Raw genomic sequence first — 15,633 nt, forward strand, 5'->3', positions numbered from 1 at the left:
GAGAGAGAGAGAGAGAGAGAGAGAGAGAGAGAGAGAGAGAGAGAGAGGCAGAGAGAGATGGGGAGGGGGAGAGAGAGAGGGAGGGGGCTCAGCATTTAATTTTATGTACCCTTATAATAGGATACAACCATCTGTAATGTCAGTCTCTGGATATCTGATGCCCTCTTCAGGCTTCTTTGGGCACCAGACATGCATGTGGTACCCAGACACATGGACAAACATTAATATATGTAAAATAAGGTTAAAATAAAAAAGAATTAAGAAATTGAAGCCACAGAAGAGAGATGGTGGAGTATGCCAAAAGAGTGGGCTTATTTTTGTTTATTGCTTTAGAAAGTTTCTAGTCAGAGACAGTATGACAATGGCAACCTATCAGAACATTTGTAGAAACACAGCTGTTGGATATAATAAGGAAAATGAAGGCACTATGTATAGACACCTCTTTGAAAATATTTTGTTGTCTGGCTGCATTTGGAGCTCAGTGGTTGTGCTCTTGCACATGGATTTGATTCCCACTACTGTAAAATAAACAAACTCAAATTTTCTGTTTAGAAGTCCATTTTTAAAAATTGACAAATTGCTGCTATGGAGGAAAATTGAGAAATCTGAGTAGGAGTTGGGGTGACAGGACAAAGAGAATCTTTTTCTAAAATGGTGAAATGCTTCAACGTTGGTGGGAATGGTCAAATATTACAGAGTATGGTACATGAGCGATGAAGAGGGGTTTTTCTTTAAGTGTAGTATAAAGAAATCCAGTTAAGAGCCTTGAATACTGAACTTAACTAATACATGCTTCAGTTTTGTTGAAATTTTCAAGGTCCTCTCAAATTCAGAACTACAAATTTCCCATACTCAATGGCCCATAAGCAGAGACACGCAAGTAGTTCCTGGTAAGAAGTTAAAGCATCTAACGGAGCATGGCTCATATTAATGAAAAGACTGATGTCAGAACACTTAGTTCTTAGGGGAGTTCTATAGTGTCTTGAGATGAAGTATATCACCACACTCTCATACTCCAAACGAATACAGAGCATTGGCTTATATAAACAGTAGGATTAACAGTGGAGTCCAAAGATGACTTGAGGTGTAAAAAAACTTTGATGTATGATTTTACTATTTATTATAGAAGAAAGCAAATTAGTATACTAATGAAATGATGTGCTTGCTTTAACATAAGAATTAAATATTGGCTGAACATTGAGTAGGAAAGAATTTATAGCATCTTCCATATTTTTCATTTGATTGGTATTTTGCTTTTGTAATTATCGCTGCAGGGAGGACAAGTTCACAGGAATATGAAACTACAAACCTGTTATGGCTATTTCAGAAGATGTTGCAAATTCTGTTGTAATGCCAAGCCAAAATTTGCTGGTTTTTATGAAACTCATCCAGCAACTCAAACAGCAGTTTTTATTTTTATGTTTTGTTGCTATATTATTTATATATTTAGCACATTTTTTTCCTACAATATATTATGACCAGAGTTTCCTGTCCCATGTCTCTTCCCAGGGTCTCTCCACTACCCCACCCATCCAACTCCATGCCTTTTATCTCTTTCTTTAAGCAAGCAAATCAATAAAAAAAAATCACAAACCAACCAGAATAAAACAAGAACAGACAAATGGAAAAAATAACCTCAAGAAACAATACACATGTTTCCACATGCACACACACAAAATTCATAAAAAGACAAATTTGGAAACTATAATAGATAAACAAAAGACAGGGTAAAAAAGAAAATGTCCAAACAAAACATTATGAGGGAAAATAATCTTCAAAAATACCACTGAGTTTGCTTTGTGCTGGCCATCTACTGCTGATCATGGGACCTGGCCTTAAGAGTGATTTGTATACCCAATGAGGCTTCACTGGCAAAAACTGCTTAGTCCCTTGTGAGCAGTTATCAGTCGGAGATCGCTTCTGTGGTAGGGATGGGGCCTCAAGTTCAGCTCCCCTCTCAGCTCTGGGACTCCATCTGTTTGGACTTGTGCTTTCCCTGTGTATAAAGGCAGCAGTTTTAAAAATCCAACTTTACTAACAAAGATATACTATTTCGATACTTACATACTAAAGAATGACAGTAGGAGAATATTAAAAGATTCTGTTTTCCTTAATTAAATCACTGTTTCTGCAAGATCAGCAAACTTTGCATGTACATAGTAAAATCCCTGTAATTTATAACATACGGCAGTACTGAAGCTAAGCCCATGTTTCAGGCTGTGTTTATTGCCATCACATGGAGTGAGGTGAGAGAACGCACAGTACTAAGTGCATCATGCTGCAAATTCAGAATCATGACTACACTGAAGTTGCACAATGGAGCTTGGGCAAAGTGATGCCAGAAACACCTCAGTTTCATTATATGTTTGATTTTGAATTAACTTGTGTTCATTGTGCATTCAGAAACCATTTGCTCTTGCTTAGTTTTTCATTACCTTCCTATATTTTGTTAAATGACCCCATAGAATCATGGCCAATAGCTTTAGAATCTGTGGCCTATATAACACGAAGAATAAATGCACAGGTTAGCAGTGCAGGACTTGTCTTCAAATGTGAGCTCTGCCACTTACTAGTTGTACAAATCTGGGCACGCCTACTTAACCTCTCAGTATTTCACCGATGGGGATTGATAATAGTATTGATTCTTGTAGGATGATCGGGAGATAGAGGAAAGTAATCATTAGATACAAAGCACAATGCTGCATGAATGTAACTTGTTATTGGTTGACACTCAGACCAGTTGTTGGAGTCCCTTTGGAGGGGATGTCTCAGACTTTCAGAATGGAAACAAGAAAGGAAGGACCCATCCATCTTGGCAAAGCTGATGATAGAGGCTAACTAAAGATCATGTGTGTGTTCCTTGTATTTCCTTTCTCTGGGGGTTCATATCTGTTGTGCTCTCAACATTTCCGCCCATTCTTGCCAGTTCAAAGCCTTCTCTTGTGACTTGGGGTTTGACCTTTGAGGATTCAGTTTCCAGGAATTTCCTGTTACCTTTTCTTTCTGTCAGTTTTCTTTAAAAAAAAAAACGTATTTATTTATTTTTTATTTATTTACTCTACACCCTGCTCACTGCTCTGTTCACAGTTACTCCCTCCCACAACCCTTCCCCTATCCCCCCTCCCCTTCTCCTCTGAGTGGGTAGGGACCCTGGGTATCCCCCACCCTTGTACTTCAAGTCTTTTCAAGACTAGGCGCTTTCTTTCCCACTGAGGCCAGACAAGGCATCCCAGCTAGGAGAACATATCCCACATACAAGTAACAGCTTTTATGTGGAGAGTCTGTTGTGCTCACCAGAGTACAGGCAGCTTAGTAAGCATCTTCTTGTCCACAGTGGGGCACTAGAGTGTGGGCGAAGTCAGCCTGGCCAGGGTAACTGCTTATTCTGCTTTCAGTCTTCCTAAACTTGCTTGGGCACATCACTTCGACTCTGTGAGACTGGCTTCTTGGTTTTCATGTAGAGAGCACTGATCTAGATGGGTGAAGAGCCAGGTTACTAGCTCCAGTAATAAAGCCTGCCTATAGATCTGAATCTTTTTCCACTTTCAGAAAACCAAGGGTCCTCTATACCTCCTTAGCTCCCTGTCATGACTTGTTCTCCATCAATCATTTAACTTCATCTCTGTCTTTTTTCCTGTTCTCAAAAATTAGATTTTTCAAATGGTTTTTAGCATACATATAACTGTAGCTGGAGAATAATATGCTAATTTGTTTAACTAATAATTTTATTACATGTATATCAAAATATTATTTAAAATATCCAATAAAAAAAGCAATGTACTTAGGATAATCATCTTATAAACAAGGACAATTTGAGGATCACAGCTGGTAGCTGTCTGGGAGAAAAATGGATTTAGCTAAGGGCACTGGACAGAGCCACTATCCTTTGGGGTAGCAGTAGCTGGAATCTTGACAGTCAGTTCTAGGAAATTCAGGGCTCAGATATTGCTAAAAATCACATAGCTGTCTACATTAACAACAGAGATGTGGTTCCACACAGAGGAGACATTGAGCTAAGTTGGAGGAGACAGGAGGAAATCAAGGGGTCATGGAACAACTTCATTGACTGCATATATCTGCTGTCTAACACACTTTTACACTGTGCAATAGCTGTATCCTTTTCTTACTGCCTGGCCCTAGATGACCCATGTCATTTCTTTAAACCTGTTTCTCCATAGGAAATGTGAGATATCAATTACCTTCAGAAATGGTTCTGGTCATGTGTTAGAGAAGTGCACTGAAAAGCTTTTAAACAATAATCTTGTGTGTGAGGAGTAAAAATTAGAAATCTAATCTGTTAGATCTTCTCACTGATCAGCTTCTAGATTCAAAATAGTGATACATTTAACGTAATGACACTACACTACACATCCCAGGGACCACAAAGCTATTTTCGTTTTGACTAGAAGAAATAAAAATGATGCTTTTATAAACAGTTCTCTTTTTTTTCTTTTTTCCTGAAATAGTCCACGTGTTCAACCCTGAATTAGTTACTGTTCCAGTTCCACAATCCCAGAGGAAGAGTTACCTCAAGGGTAACTCCACTGCATGGCCTTATTTCCTGTTGTCTTGCAGAGGGCCTCCCAGGCTCAGGAACAGAAATAGAGATCTAGGAGCGAGTTGTCTATCCACCACACAACCACACGATGGCAGTAAAGCAAGGCAAATTCTGGTTTAGCACTTCTGTTCTTTAAGTTACAGAATGTGAGTCACAATTTCTTTGCGTCCATTTCCTCTCCTGGAGTTGATTCTGTCAGCGTCAGTGCCAATTTCTGCTTCCTTTTTCACCCCTATTGTGTGTTAGTCCTTTCCCCTTTCCTATAAAATGGTGTTATATCTTAAGCTTTTGTTTAAAAGCAGAATCTCAGAATTTATTTTTAAGAGCAGATGTTAACAGTGTAGGATCCAAGTCTCAGGGCTTGATTAGTGAGGATGGCGTGAGATACTGTACAAAATGTGTTCAGCTCAGGGCCCACACTCTTTAAATGTGGTTGGCAACTGCTATTATTATGGCTGTTGTTGATATAGGTCAGACTAACCCAGAGGCTGGATAATAAAGTGGTTGCAAAGGAGCAAAGCAAGCAACTGCCACAATCCTAGGAGCAATTCTCTGATGAGGTTGGGGTTACAGGGGGGGAAAGGGTATGTTAGGGCTATGTCATATGGTTTCCTTCAAACGATAGTCACTAAACCTCATCTAAGTGAATTGTAAGAAATGGTGAGAAAGATAAAAATGTATCTTCCAAGTGAATGCCCCTAGCATAACATCAAGCACAGGAAAATTCTAAAGAAAATGTAGATTTCTTTCCCCATTTTTTCTTTAATGAGATCCATCGGGCTGGACTTAAGAATCTACTAGACTCTTCCCTATCCAGAGATATGGATGTGGGGGATCTGTAGGGAAGCCTAGAAATCTGCATCTTAAGTTCTTTCAGGTATTTGTAGAGACTCAGACTAGGAGAGAGGGGATCTGAAAAGTACTCATGCTAGACTCTACACTGGTATTTTTGTTTAATGTACCATCTTATTGTATCCCTTACATTGGACATTGTAATGTACCTTTTAGTTGTACTGTAAAGTGAGTAGCCACTTTTATTTTTCCCAAGAAGAATAGTTGCTCAAAAAGGCTAAATGACTTGCCCCTGGGGATCCAGCTTAGAAGGGGCAGGACATACTTTCAGATTCAGTTCCCTGTAACTGTCATGTCTGGCTCTGCTCCCTATACTATATCGGCTCTCCAGGTCCCAGGATGAATAATCCCATGTACTATATATACTTCCTGATGAAGTGGGGGAACTTTGAAAGACACTTCATCTCCCTGTTAATTCCTCATAGAATAATATTCCTGCCTATAGCTACAACTCAATGAATGACTAAAACTCAGGAAACAGGATTTATTGAGAGAGTAAGAAGAAAAGGTATGTTATAAGTTGTGAAGTACTAGTGACCGTATATTGAACGGTATAATTTGGGGAATTTGTTATTACTGAGGTATTTAGGGCTTATTATAAGCCTCTATGACAGGTATCTGTTAGGCACTGGAGTCTGAATAGAGAGAGCAAATACTTCAAGCTGGCATTGCCAGTACAGGTGTCAGTAAATTATTTGAATGAGATTCACTCAGTCCTAAGTTCTGGGGTAGATTAAGTTTCTGAGACTGTGCCTTTAGCATTTTTAGTATTTAAGAATATATCAAAATAGAGATAATACTCATTATTCTATCCTGGATATTCACTACAAAGTATTGACTAAATCAGTATAAAGTGCAGCATTCAAAGAGATTTTAGTTTGTCTCAGGAGATTAAACTGTACAACTATATAATAAATAACTGATAATGATGTTAATCCAAATGTATGATGTCAACAGCCATAGACATGCTAATGCTAAAGCCCATAAGGAGAACTAGAATCTTATCTCTCTTCTCTTAATTTACACTCTGCTTTGGGTTAGTAGAGTCATCTCTTGCTTCCTGCCCCTCCATCTTGTTATTCCTCTTCCTCTTTTTTCCTGTTTTTAGATTGCTAGATTACATACAGGTCCCTTGATATCTCCCACTCTTAGGTTAATGTGATATTTATGAAATGCAAATCCGATGCCATTCTGCCTTACCAAGTGTAATTCTCCATTACTTTCAGGATGGAGACTCCACAACTAGGCTGGCAGGGACCACAGCCAGGATTTCCACTCACATCATCTTCTCTTGCTTTGTTACACTGAAACCCCAAGTTACTTCCCATTGCCGCAATTTTGCAGCTGTCACTGTATTTCATAAGACGGCCGCTTTTCACTTCCTTGCCTGGTTAACTTCTGATTTTTCTTCAAAACATCCTTGTATCCTTTACACTGAATTCAATTCCCATCTGCATCCTTGTAGGACTTGGCATCATAGCACTTGCCATATTAGTGAGAACATTTCCTCCCTGTTCTTTTGATCTTACCTATGAGAGAATGGCTTGTTTAAAGAGCTTACCACAGTGCCAGGCTTGTGGAAGTATTTGACCAATATTAATGACTTCTGTTTCAGTTACTGGCTTAGTGCTGAGAAAGTTCAACTCAATGCAAGCAGAGGGCCATTGAGTAGATATGAGAGGAGAGGGACCAATTGCTTAGAAGCCAAGTGTCCTAGAGAGCTCATGCTGAATGAAAGCAGTTGAATATTTGCTTAGCTGGTTTTTGACTTCTCTCCTTAGGGAGAACGTCCAAAGCTATTTTAAGATACTGCTCTAGGTAGAATTAATGAGCTGTACAAAGGGCAACATGATGATATAAGCAATTTTTAAGGGTCCAGGAGGTCAATCTGGAGAAAGACAGAGGAACGCAGTTCAAATTGTTCTGAGGCCTGCATCTCCCCACTGAAGAAAAAGATGAGCAGAGACAGCTAAAACTGATAACAATATAAGAAACCCAATAAAAAAAAGTACAAGATGCCAAGGGAGATTTCAATAGGAATCAATTTGTTTAGCTGAAATGTGTGCCTGGGAGAGGTAAATCAGACCAAGGAGGGCATTTTTGTCATCATGAGTATTTGGCTTCTTTGCAAGTGTCATGAACTGGTTTTTCCTTCCCTTCAGAGCATTGGGTTGGGCCATGATGAATTTGCCAGCCCAGAATGTCTTACTCCTTAGTAGATCTGCTTGGATCAAAGTTAGTACTACCAGCAATAATGTGCTTACCTAAACAACTGAAATTTTCTGTTTCTTTCTTTTTGTTTTTTTTTTCCTTCTCTGCCAAGGTAGCTTGGCAGACTGCTGGAGTATTCACTGGGTTCTGGGCATCCTATCTGGGCTGCTGGTGATATGCATACCCAGCTTGGAATGTGAGGAGAAAGATGTTTTCATAGTCTTGGCTGTCTTTTTGCTGGGGGCTGTGGTGGGAGAAATAAGATGTTTGGCAATTGTTTTTGAATTCATTGGCTTTGCTTTCCTTTTGAAGATTATTCAACTGTGTTTGCTCAAACCTAGTGGAGAAAGTTCTCTGCTCATTTAGCTTTTGCTCCATTGAAAATCTCTTTATGCTACTTCCTATTGAGACCCTGAAGTCTGAAATCGAAAGTCATCATGGAACAGCTGAGACCACTGGCTTCTTTATAGTCCCCCACTGTGTCTGCTACCATAAGAGCCAGGCCTGTCTGACTAAAGTATAACAAATTAGAAAATGGCAAACTTTTGTCTTCCTCATCCCCACCTTACATACCAAACAGTAGCTTGGTTCGTGACTGAGTATCATAAATGTAGGTGAGCTAGAGCTATGGGACAAGCAGTTAGCATTCTTGAATCAAATTTGCTTTGGAAAAAATAATATCCTTAATAGGAAGAGGTCTGGGGTAGAGCTCAGTTCTTCTATCTTTGTCCTCATTTATTACGGTCATGATGCTCTAACCCTCTTATGTTTGCCTCCTTTGCCTACTTTACTCTTTCTATTCTTTGATCTCTTTCTAGTCTTTCTTACTTGCTACTCCATTAATTTTTATGGGAAGTCTAGGTGTCTCTGTAGGGTGAGTCCTTTCCTTAGGATAAATATCAACAGTCAATATTGACATGGGGAATATTAAAGCTACCTGAGTTGGCTCACAACATTCTCTGTCTCCTCTCTTTATACTGAAGGTGAGGTGATGAAGATACATATATTTTCATCATATACCTACCTTTCCATTTTTGGTTCATCTTTCTTCAATTTCCCAGTCCTTTGAATAATAGCAAATGGGACAAATAGATGCCAGTATTGTTCTCTGTGTTCCACCTGAAACCCTTCCTCAATAGTCTGATGCCAAGAACCCTTACAGTTTTGATTTCATCATTTTTTGTTTTGAAATTTGAAATAAGGTCTTACTATATAGCTTTGGCTGGCCTGTAACTCACTATGTAGATCAGGCTGGCCTCAAACTCAGAGAGATCCACCTTCCTCTGCCTCATAATTATTGGCATTAAAGTTGTGGGTCACCACACTGAGCTGGATTTTTTTTTGTAAAAAAAAAAAACAGATTCCTCTTTGTATTTCTGAATTATTTACATTTTTCAAACAGTGTTATGCCTTCTTGTCCTATTCTGGAGCTTCAAGTTCCCATACAACCTTATCCTTCCTGTTAGCCTCTCTCATAACATGCCAATATCCAGGGTTTCTTATGACAGATGCTGAGTCACAATCATAATTTTTCCTAGAGTAGTCTGTAAATGGATTTTAATAAACTCTACTAATTATTAATATGACTCAGCCAGGCTCCAATAATATGGAGGTAGAATCATATGGATGATTTAATCAGCTCTTATACAATTACTGGGGCATTAGCCCTAATTAATATTTCTATTCGCTAGACTGTTATGTTAGTTTCCAGATGTGCTCGCCAAATACTTGCTGTTTAAATCTAGTCCAGATTACTTCTCTCCAGGGGTCTGTCCTAAGGGTGCATTTCATTTAGGCATGGGCACTTAGTCCATTGGGTTGAATGGAGATCTTCTGTTCTCTGTATCTTCTTCCTCCTTAACTCTTTCCTTTATTAATCTTCCTCCTTGTGGTCCCTACCTGGGACCTCTAGCCTGGTAACTGAAACTCTACCTCTTCTATTCTCCCCAGTATTTGGCTATAGCCACTTTATTTTAACTGATGGCTTTAAAAAGGGAAGCAAGGTTTACATAGCATCATTTGGTATAGGTGAGGATTTACTCCTTGAGGGCAGCCAGATCTTGGGGGCCAGTTTTAGCATTTGAATACATAGCAGTACCAGGCCAACCCTCCAACAGTAGTCCCTTTCAGAGCTGGACACTTGATAACATTTATGCCAAGTGAAACCTTTAGTGTCTGAAAGTTTCATATACTTCATAGGCCTAGTCAGTTTGTAAGATGTCAGTTGGTATGTGCTTGCAATAGCCCTTCTATCATACCTATTCCCCCAGACTTTCAGGGTCTTAAAATAGCATCAGATAATTTTCTACAAAAGAAGACACAGAAAGCTCCAAAGACAGACTTGTTTGGTTTGTGTATCTGTCTCCATCATCACTGTTTCCCTCCTCCTCTAAGAACATCCTTCTTTGAGATAGATCTTGAACACTCTTTTGGGTTGTTTACTTCTAAGATGATGCTCAGAATATGGGTCCTTCCTTGAAAGAGAAGACTTTCTCTCCGACTCTGTCCATTTCTGATTCTAAAGTCTGATGCCTACACAACTATTAATCCACAGGAGTCACTGATAAGCCACAGTAGACACAGTAGCCACTGCCAATCTACAGTACTCAATGCTAGTACACATTATGGGCATTAGTTTGTATCTAACTTCTCCCACTGACTCATTAGAACCCCTAGGCAACTGCCAGGATTATACTCCTAAAGAGCATAGGACTAGAGTTTTACAGAAGATGTCCAGCTTAAGTGGCATCCACTGACTTTTTTTTTTAAAATCTGTTCACAGTAGACGGCAATGACTTAATGCTGAATCAAAGGAAACACTCAAACTCCAATCCAATTTGATTTGCAACTTGGAATAAAAGCAACATGTCTTGATTTAAATGTCAGGCCCACTGCTGAGTGATGATTTAATAACTTTTATGAGGGATTCTGTCACAGCAAATTCAACACTGGAATAGAGTGACTCGGAAAGGGTGTTAAAAGTGATGCAGAAGCACACAAAATGGAACAGACATATCTCAGTGCTCATCCAGAAATTTTGCATAAAGATCATTTGCAGTAAGAGCCTATTGTCTTCCCTTATCCTGGTACCCAGTCTTTCTCTTAGTGGATATATCTCATGTTTGGATGTCAAGAAAACCACGAGGCGATGTCAACTCACGGCAATTATTTTCTGAGGGCACAGGCCCTAGAATAGGTTTAGCACAGAGGTTTGGAGGCAGCACATTCAATTCAAGGGCAAGGAATAGTAAATATCATTGTTTCTCAAGAGATTTTTAAGAACTAATCTGATTCTAGTGTCCCTTTTTTAGGGAGGTACATAATTATTTTTCCCCATCTTAATATGGAGTTAGACCCAGAGCATTTAAAAGATTTTTTCACATAAATCTAAGGTTTCTAAGCTTCAAGGAAATTGTTATTTTTCCCTCTATACCTTTAGAATTTTTTTATTTTTGTTTTTTTTCTTTTTTTTAATTGGATATTTTCTTTATTTAGATTTCAAACGTTTTCCCCTCTCTAGGTCTCCCCTTCTGACACCCAAGTTTTTTAAACTGAGGCTCTCCCAGCTTTCCTTCCTGGGCAGTTATTTCATAAGTTAAGAAAGAGCCAAGCATAGCTACTCAGAGCTCAGCTCATCCCATCTTATTGGGCTAATTCTTTAGTTATGAACATTTAATCTTGTTCGGCCGATCCTTCAGTTATCAAGATGTAGTTTAAAGAGAATTTAAATTCTAAACATCTGCTCTTTGCCTAGGTGAGGATTCTTCAGTCTTGATAACACTGATATTTTGGCTAGATCATTTTTGTCATAGCGAATTGTCCTATGTTCTGTGTTATAGAGTAAGTCCAGGTTCAATGGCGAGTGATTGAAGAAAACAAAACCATGCTGACTTCTGGCCTCCACACTCACTTATACATGTGCATGCATGTACGCATACCCCTCCCCAGGGGTGGGGAAACTTGGGCCTAGACAGATGACATTAGATCACAGTAATTTATATCTCCCAATATTTTTCTCCTTGTATAATGGAAAGGCATGCTGCTGAGCTCTAAATTAGGCTGATCCTTGACACCTTGTTGCTGAGACTTTTAAGGTGGCCAAGTTACTTGTCTTCCTGAAACTCACTTGAACAGACTTAATTATGATGGCTGCAAGAATCAAATGAAATTGCAGTATTCAAAATATCGAGTACTATCTAGGACTGTTGGTATATGCCTATGACCTAGGACTTGAATGTTGAGTGTAGGAAGACAAGTTTGAGGTCAGCCTTGGGTTTGAAGCCAGTATGGGCAACAAAGAGAGACCATGTTTCAAAAAAAAATTGATACACAGTATCTATTGGGTAAAAATTTGGTAATAGAATAGACAGGAGAGAGAAGAAATGGAAGGGTAATACCCTTTCTACTAATAGGATTTAAGGTTGATGACAGTCTGGTAGACTTCTTTACAAGTGGTTAGATATGAGGAGTGACAACTCATTGGTGTTGCTCCCTATTTCTTCATCCTTCCATGTAGGATGTTTTTATCAGCATCCAAGCAGTTGGCAGGGTGACTGGCAGTGATAATCAAAGTAGAACAGTAGTTCTAAATGTTTTGTTTGTTTCTGTTTTGTAATACCAGACCTGCAGCTCCCCTGTTTCCTCAAGCAGGGTATGTGGTGTGAGAAGGTCGGGATCTGAGGAGTGTGAGGGAACAAAGATCTATTTCTGTTCTTTTTAACTTCCTGGACAGAAGCAGATGGCTGTGACTCGGATGCTATTCAGTGGCTTAACAAGACTCTTTGAGAAAGGAAGTTCAGAATGTACTTGGGATGGCAGTAGGAGTACCTTGACATTGGCTGACCACCCGGTGGTAACTGGCTCTTCATTTTGAAAAGCTTACCGAGGACTTTCTTGATATACCTTTACAATGTAGAGCTGAAGGGCACACTAGACATATATTCTTTTCATTTAAAGAAGCAAGTCTTTTCCTGGCTTCAGCATGCATATGCCTAATAAAAACATTCCTGCTGTTGTAATGAGGAGATGACCTGACAGGAAAGTCAAGAAACAAAACGATGATACCCTTTCTATGCTAGCTTGGGAAATGCTGTGGGGCATGATGTTACTTCACAATTGGCACACCTCAGGGATGGCTCCATCTCTGAGATGCCTCCTGACTACAGAATCAATGAATCAATGAACAAGAGGACAGAATTTGCTATTTTTTTCCTAGGAGAGAAAGCATGATCAATGACTTGTTAGTGTAAGGAAAATTGAGGTAGGAAATCTGGTGAGTGGAAAAGCATCGTTACTTGAACCTTTCTTAAACTCTTTCCAAAATACACCAGCTAATCAATTTAAATGAGAAACTTAAGATTTAATGGATACTATGTAAACAAAAATAATTGGTATGCGTTCAAATGTAGGCTTGAAAATACAAGTTGCCATAAATATCTGCCTCAGCATCTTTGACTTGTAATCACATTAGCTTTATGAAAGACATAAAGAAGGGCTGAGAAGTATCACTGCCTATTTCTCATCCCAGGACCTCTCTACAGATTTGTATAATTAGGCACCTACCACCATTTCCTATGTGCTCAAGTATTTCATTATACCAGTTAGTCACTCAAATAACTCATTAAATAACAGCTCTTTCTCTGGGCATTAATGTTTCCTAAAAGAATTTTTACTAAAAGCATTGATCTGTAAAACAAGGTGACCTACTTTTATAAAATGGTGTGAGACAAGGTGAATATGTTTGAGCATGTGACATTTTTCTTACTGTTCAAATGGAAGCTACTCTCTTATAAACTTAACTTTGATGCCAATATATATTTTCTAATAAGTACTAAATGCTTAGAGTAAAACAGAGACATAGTAAGAAGAAAGAGACTTGCTCTTTTTCTGTCTCATCCCCTGATGTTTCGAGACAAGGATCTCTTAGAGAAGCACATGAATGACAGTATATCTCTTTGGTTAAAAATGCAGTGCTTGTGAACAATCATTAAACATGGTATATAGTCAAACTCTACCACTTTATAGCTGTGTGAGCATTCACAGCCTCTGCCTTGTCTGCTGCATCACTTAAAAGAAAAAAGTATCAGGATCATGAAGTTGCTGTCATGATCAATGAGGTGTGTGTATAAAGAATGTAATATAATGTTTGATATATCATTAGCTGTCTCCTGTTGTCATTGTAATTACTGTGGCTGCAATGTCACCACCTACACCAATATTAGGTTCCTACTCTAACAGGAAATATAATTTTATAAGTTCTTGCTAAGGCATGTGATAGCCAACAATTAATGAGAAAATAGAAAACTCGGCTTACATCACTATTTTGTGTCCTTACAACCATCTTATACCAAAGCATATGTATCAAAACTATACTTCTTTATAAGTGAAAAATCTAATGGGGCCATACTCCTAGACAAAGAACAACAGGTAACGAACTAAGTGATGGTGGGTGTATGGGAGAAATAGTTTTCCCCATAAAGGAATTCTCTAATTCTATCCAATTCCAAGTGGTCAGTCATGAAACCACACACACACACACACACACACACACACACACACACACACACACCCTACTCACTAGAAAGTAGGAAAATGGGGGCCAGGAAGTAGGGCTTAGGAGAAAGGAAAGTTATTAGATGGAAATTATGTGATTATATGTTAAGTAAAAATATACTTTTAAAGACTTCAGTTTATTACCTAAAGGGATATATGAGAACATAAACCAACACTTATGCCTCTATCCTTCTTTTCACAGGAACCTGTAGACTTGGCTGGGCCTATTATTGTGCTGGGGGTGGAGCTGCTGCAGCCATGTTGATCTGCACCTGGCTCTCTTGCTTTGCTGGAAGAAATCCCAAGCCAGTTATGTTGGTGGAGAACATCATGAGGAATACCAATTCTTATGCCATGGAGCTTGATCACTGCCTCAAACCTTAAGCTTTGAAACATTTAATAAAGTGGGAAAAGAGACCTGAAAAGACGTACTAAGCCAAGGCAGCCACCTACTAGAAGTAGACCCTAGTGCTTGCATGCTTCTTGACCACTTGTCATTGATTTTCATGTTCCCACAAAACTCTAAGCCCATTGCTATTTAGACATTTTATCAGCACAATGATTCAAACATTCACTGGACAAGAGTTTCTACTGGTCAGCCAATTCGCACTGAGTACCTTTATTGCATAAGATCCTTCTTTGAAAAGTAACCAGATAACCAAGAAACATCTCCAAGTTCTATAACATGTACTTTCCACTTACTTTAAAGCATAGATTCTGTTCAGGAGTAGTTGTATTCAGAGGCACTAGAAGACAGACTAAGCTATTTTCCACCCATTCGTTTGCATGGCTCTCCCCCTAATATTTATTGCTCCTCACGAGCACATCTCGAGAATTACTATTCCAAACTTTTGTGAATTTCTCAGGCCTGTACTTTGTCTCGGTTTCTTTTCTCTCTATCTTCTCATGCATGGGGAAGCTGGGTAGAAAGGTAACTTTCAGTGTGGGAAAATATTAATCATGTTTTCATGCATATAATATAGGGCACCTTTCACAATATGCTTGAGAATATTCATAGGAGTTAATTTTCTACTCTTTCTGGGTGACTGCTATCAAAATATAGCAAGTGTTCCTTCCCTAAACCTTTCTAGATAGAGGAATGTTGTTCATTGAGTCTAACATTTGTCAGGTGTTCAATAAATATGAACTCCCAGTGATGAGGGCAAGGATGTGTTTGCTGTATTCTTCTTGAAAGTTTTATCGGAGGTTATTATAAGTGACTAGGAAGTCTGCAATGACATTTGTCCCGGTAATCATCTGTAGTGTGATAGAAATTTCTCTGCCTGCTTTAATTACTGCTCTTCAAATCATCTCACCTCCATCTAGGCTAAATTTGACATGGAAGACTATAGCCATAATGTCACCTAGGGCTAAAGTGATCTAGGCTGATAGATGGGAAAGAACTTGGTGTCTCCTGGAGGAAAAAAAATCAGCCTCACCCCTTTCATCAGCTAATTAAG

At 38.8% G+C, this 15,633-nt stretch overlaps 1 protein-coding gene across 1 annotated transcript in view; it reads left to right on the forward strand.

Annotated features, from left to right (window-relative positions):
* Lhfpl1 (LHFPL tetraspan subfamily member 1) overlaps window positions 1-15,339 on the forward strand; it is a 36,247-nt gene extending 20,908 nt beyond the window's left edge. The window contains exon 4 of the mRNA XM_028773892.1: window positions 14,376-15,339. Coding sequence (XP_028629725.1) covers window positions 14,376-14,557 — 182 coding nt within the window. The 3' untranslated portion in view covers window positions 14,558-15,339. The remainder of the gene's footprint in view (window positions 1-14,375) is intronic.
* The last annotated feature ends 294 nt before the right edge of the window (window positions 15,340-15,633 follow it).

This window comes from Grammomys surdaster, unplaced genomic scaffold (genome assembly GCF_004785775.1).
Source record: "Grammomys surdaster isolate TR1022 unplaced genomic scaffold, NIH_TR_1.0 236, whole genome shotgun sequence".
Lineage (NCBI taxonomy): Eukaryota > Metazoa > Chordata > Mammalia > Rodentia > Muridae > Grammomys > Grammomys surdaster.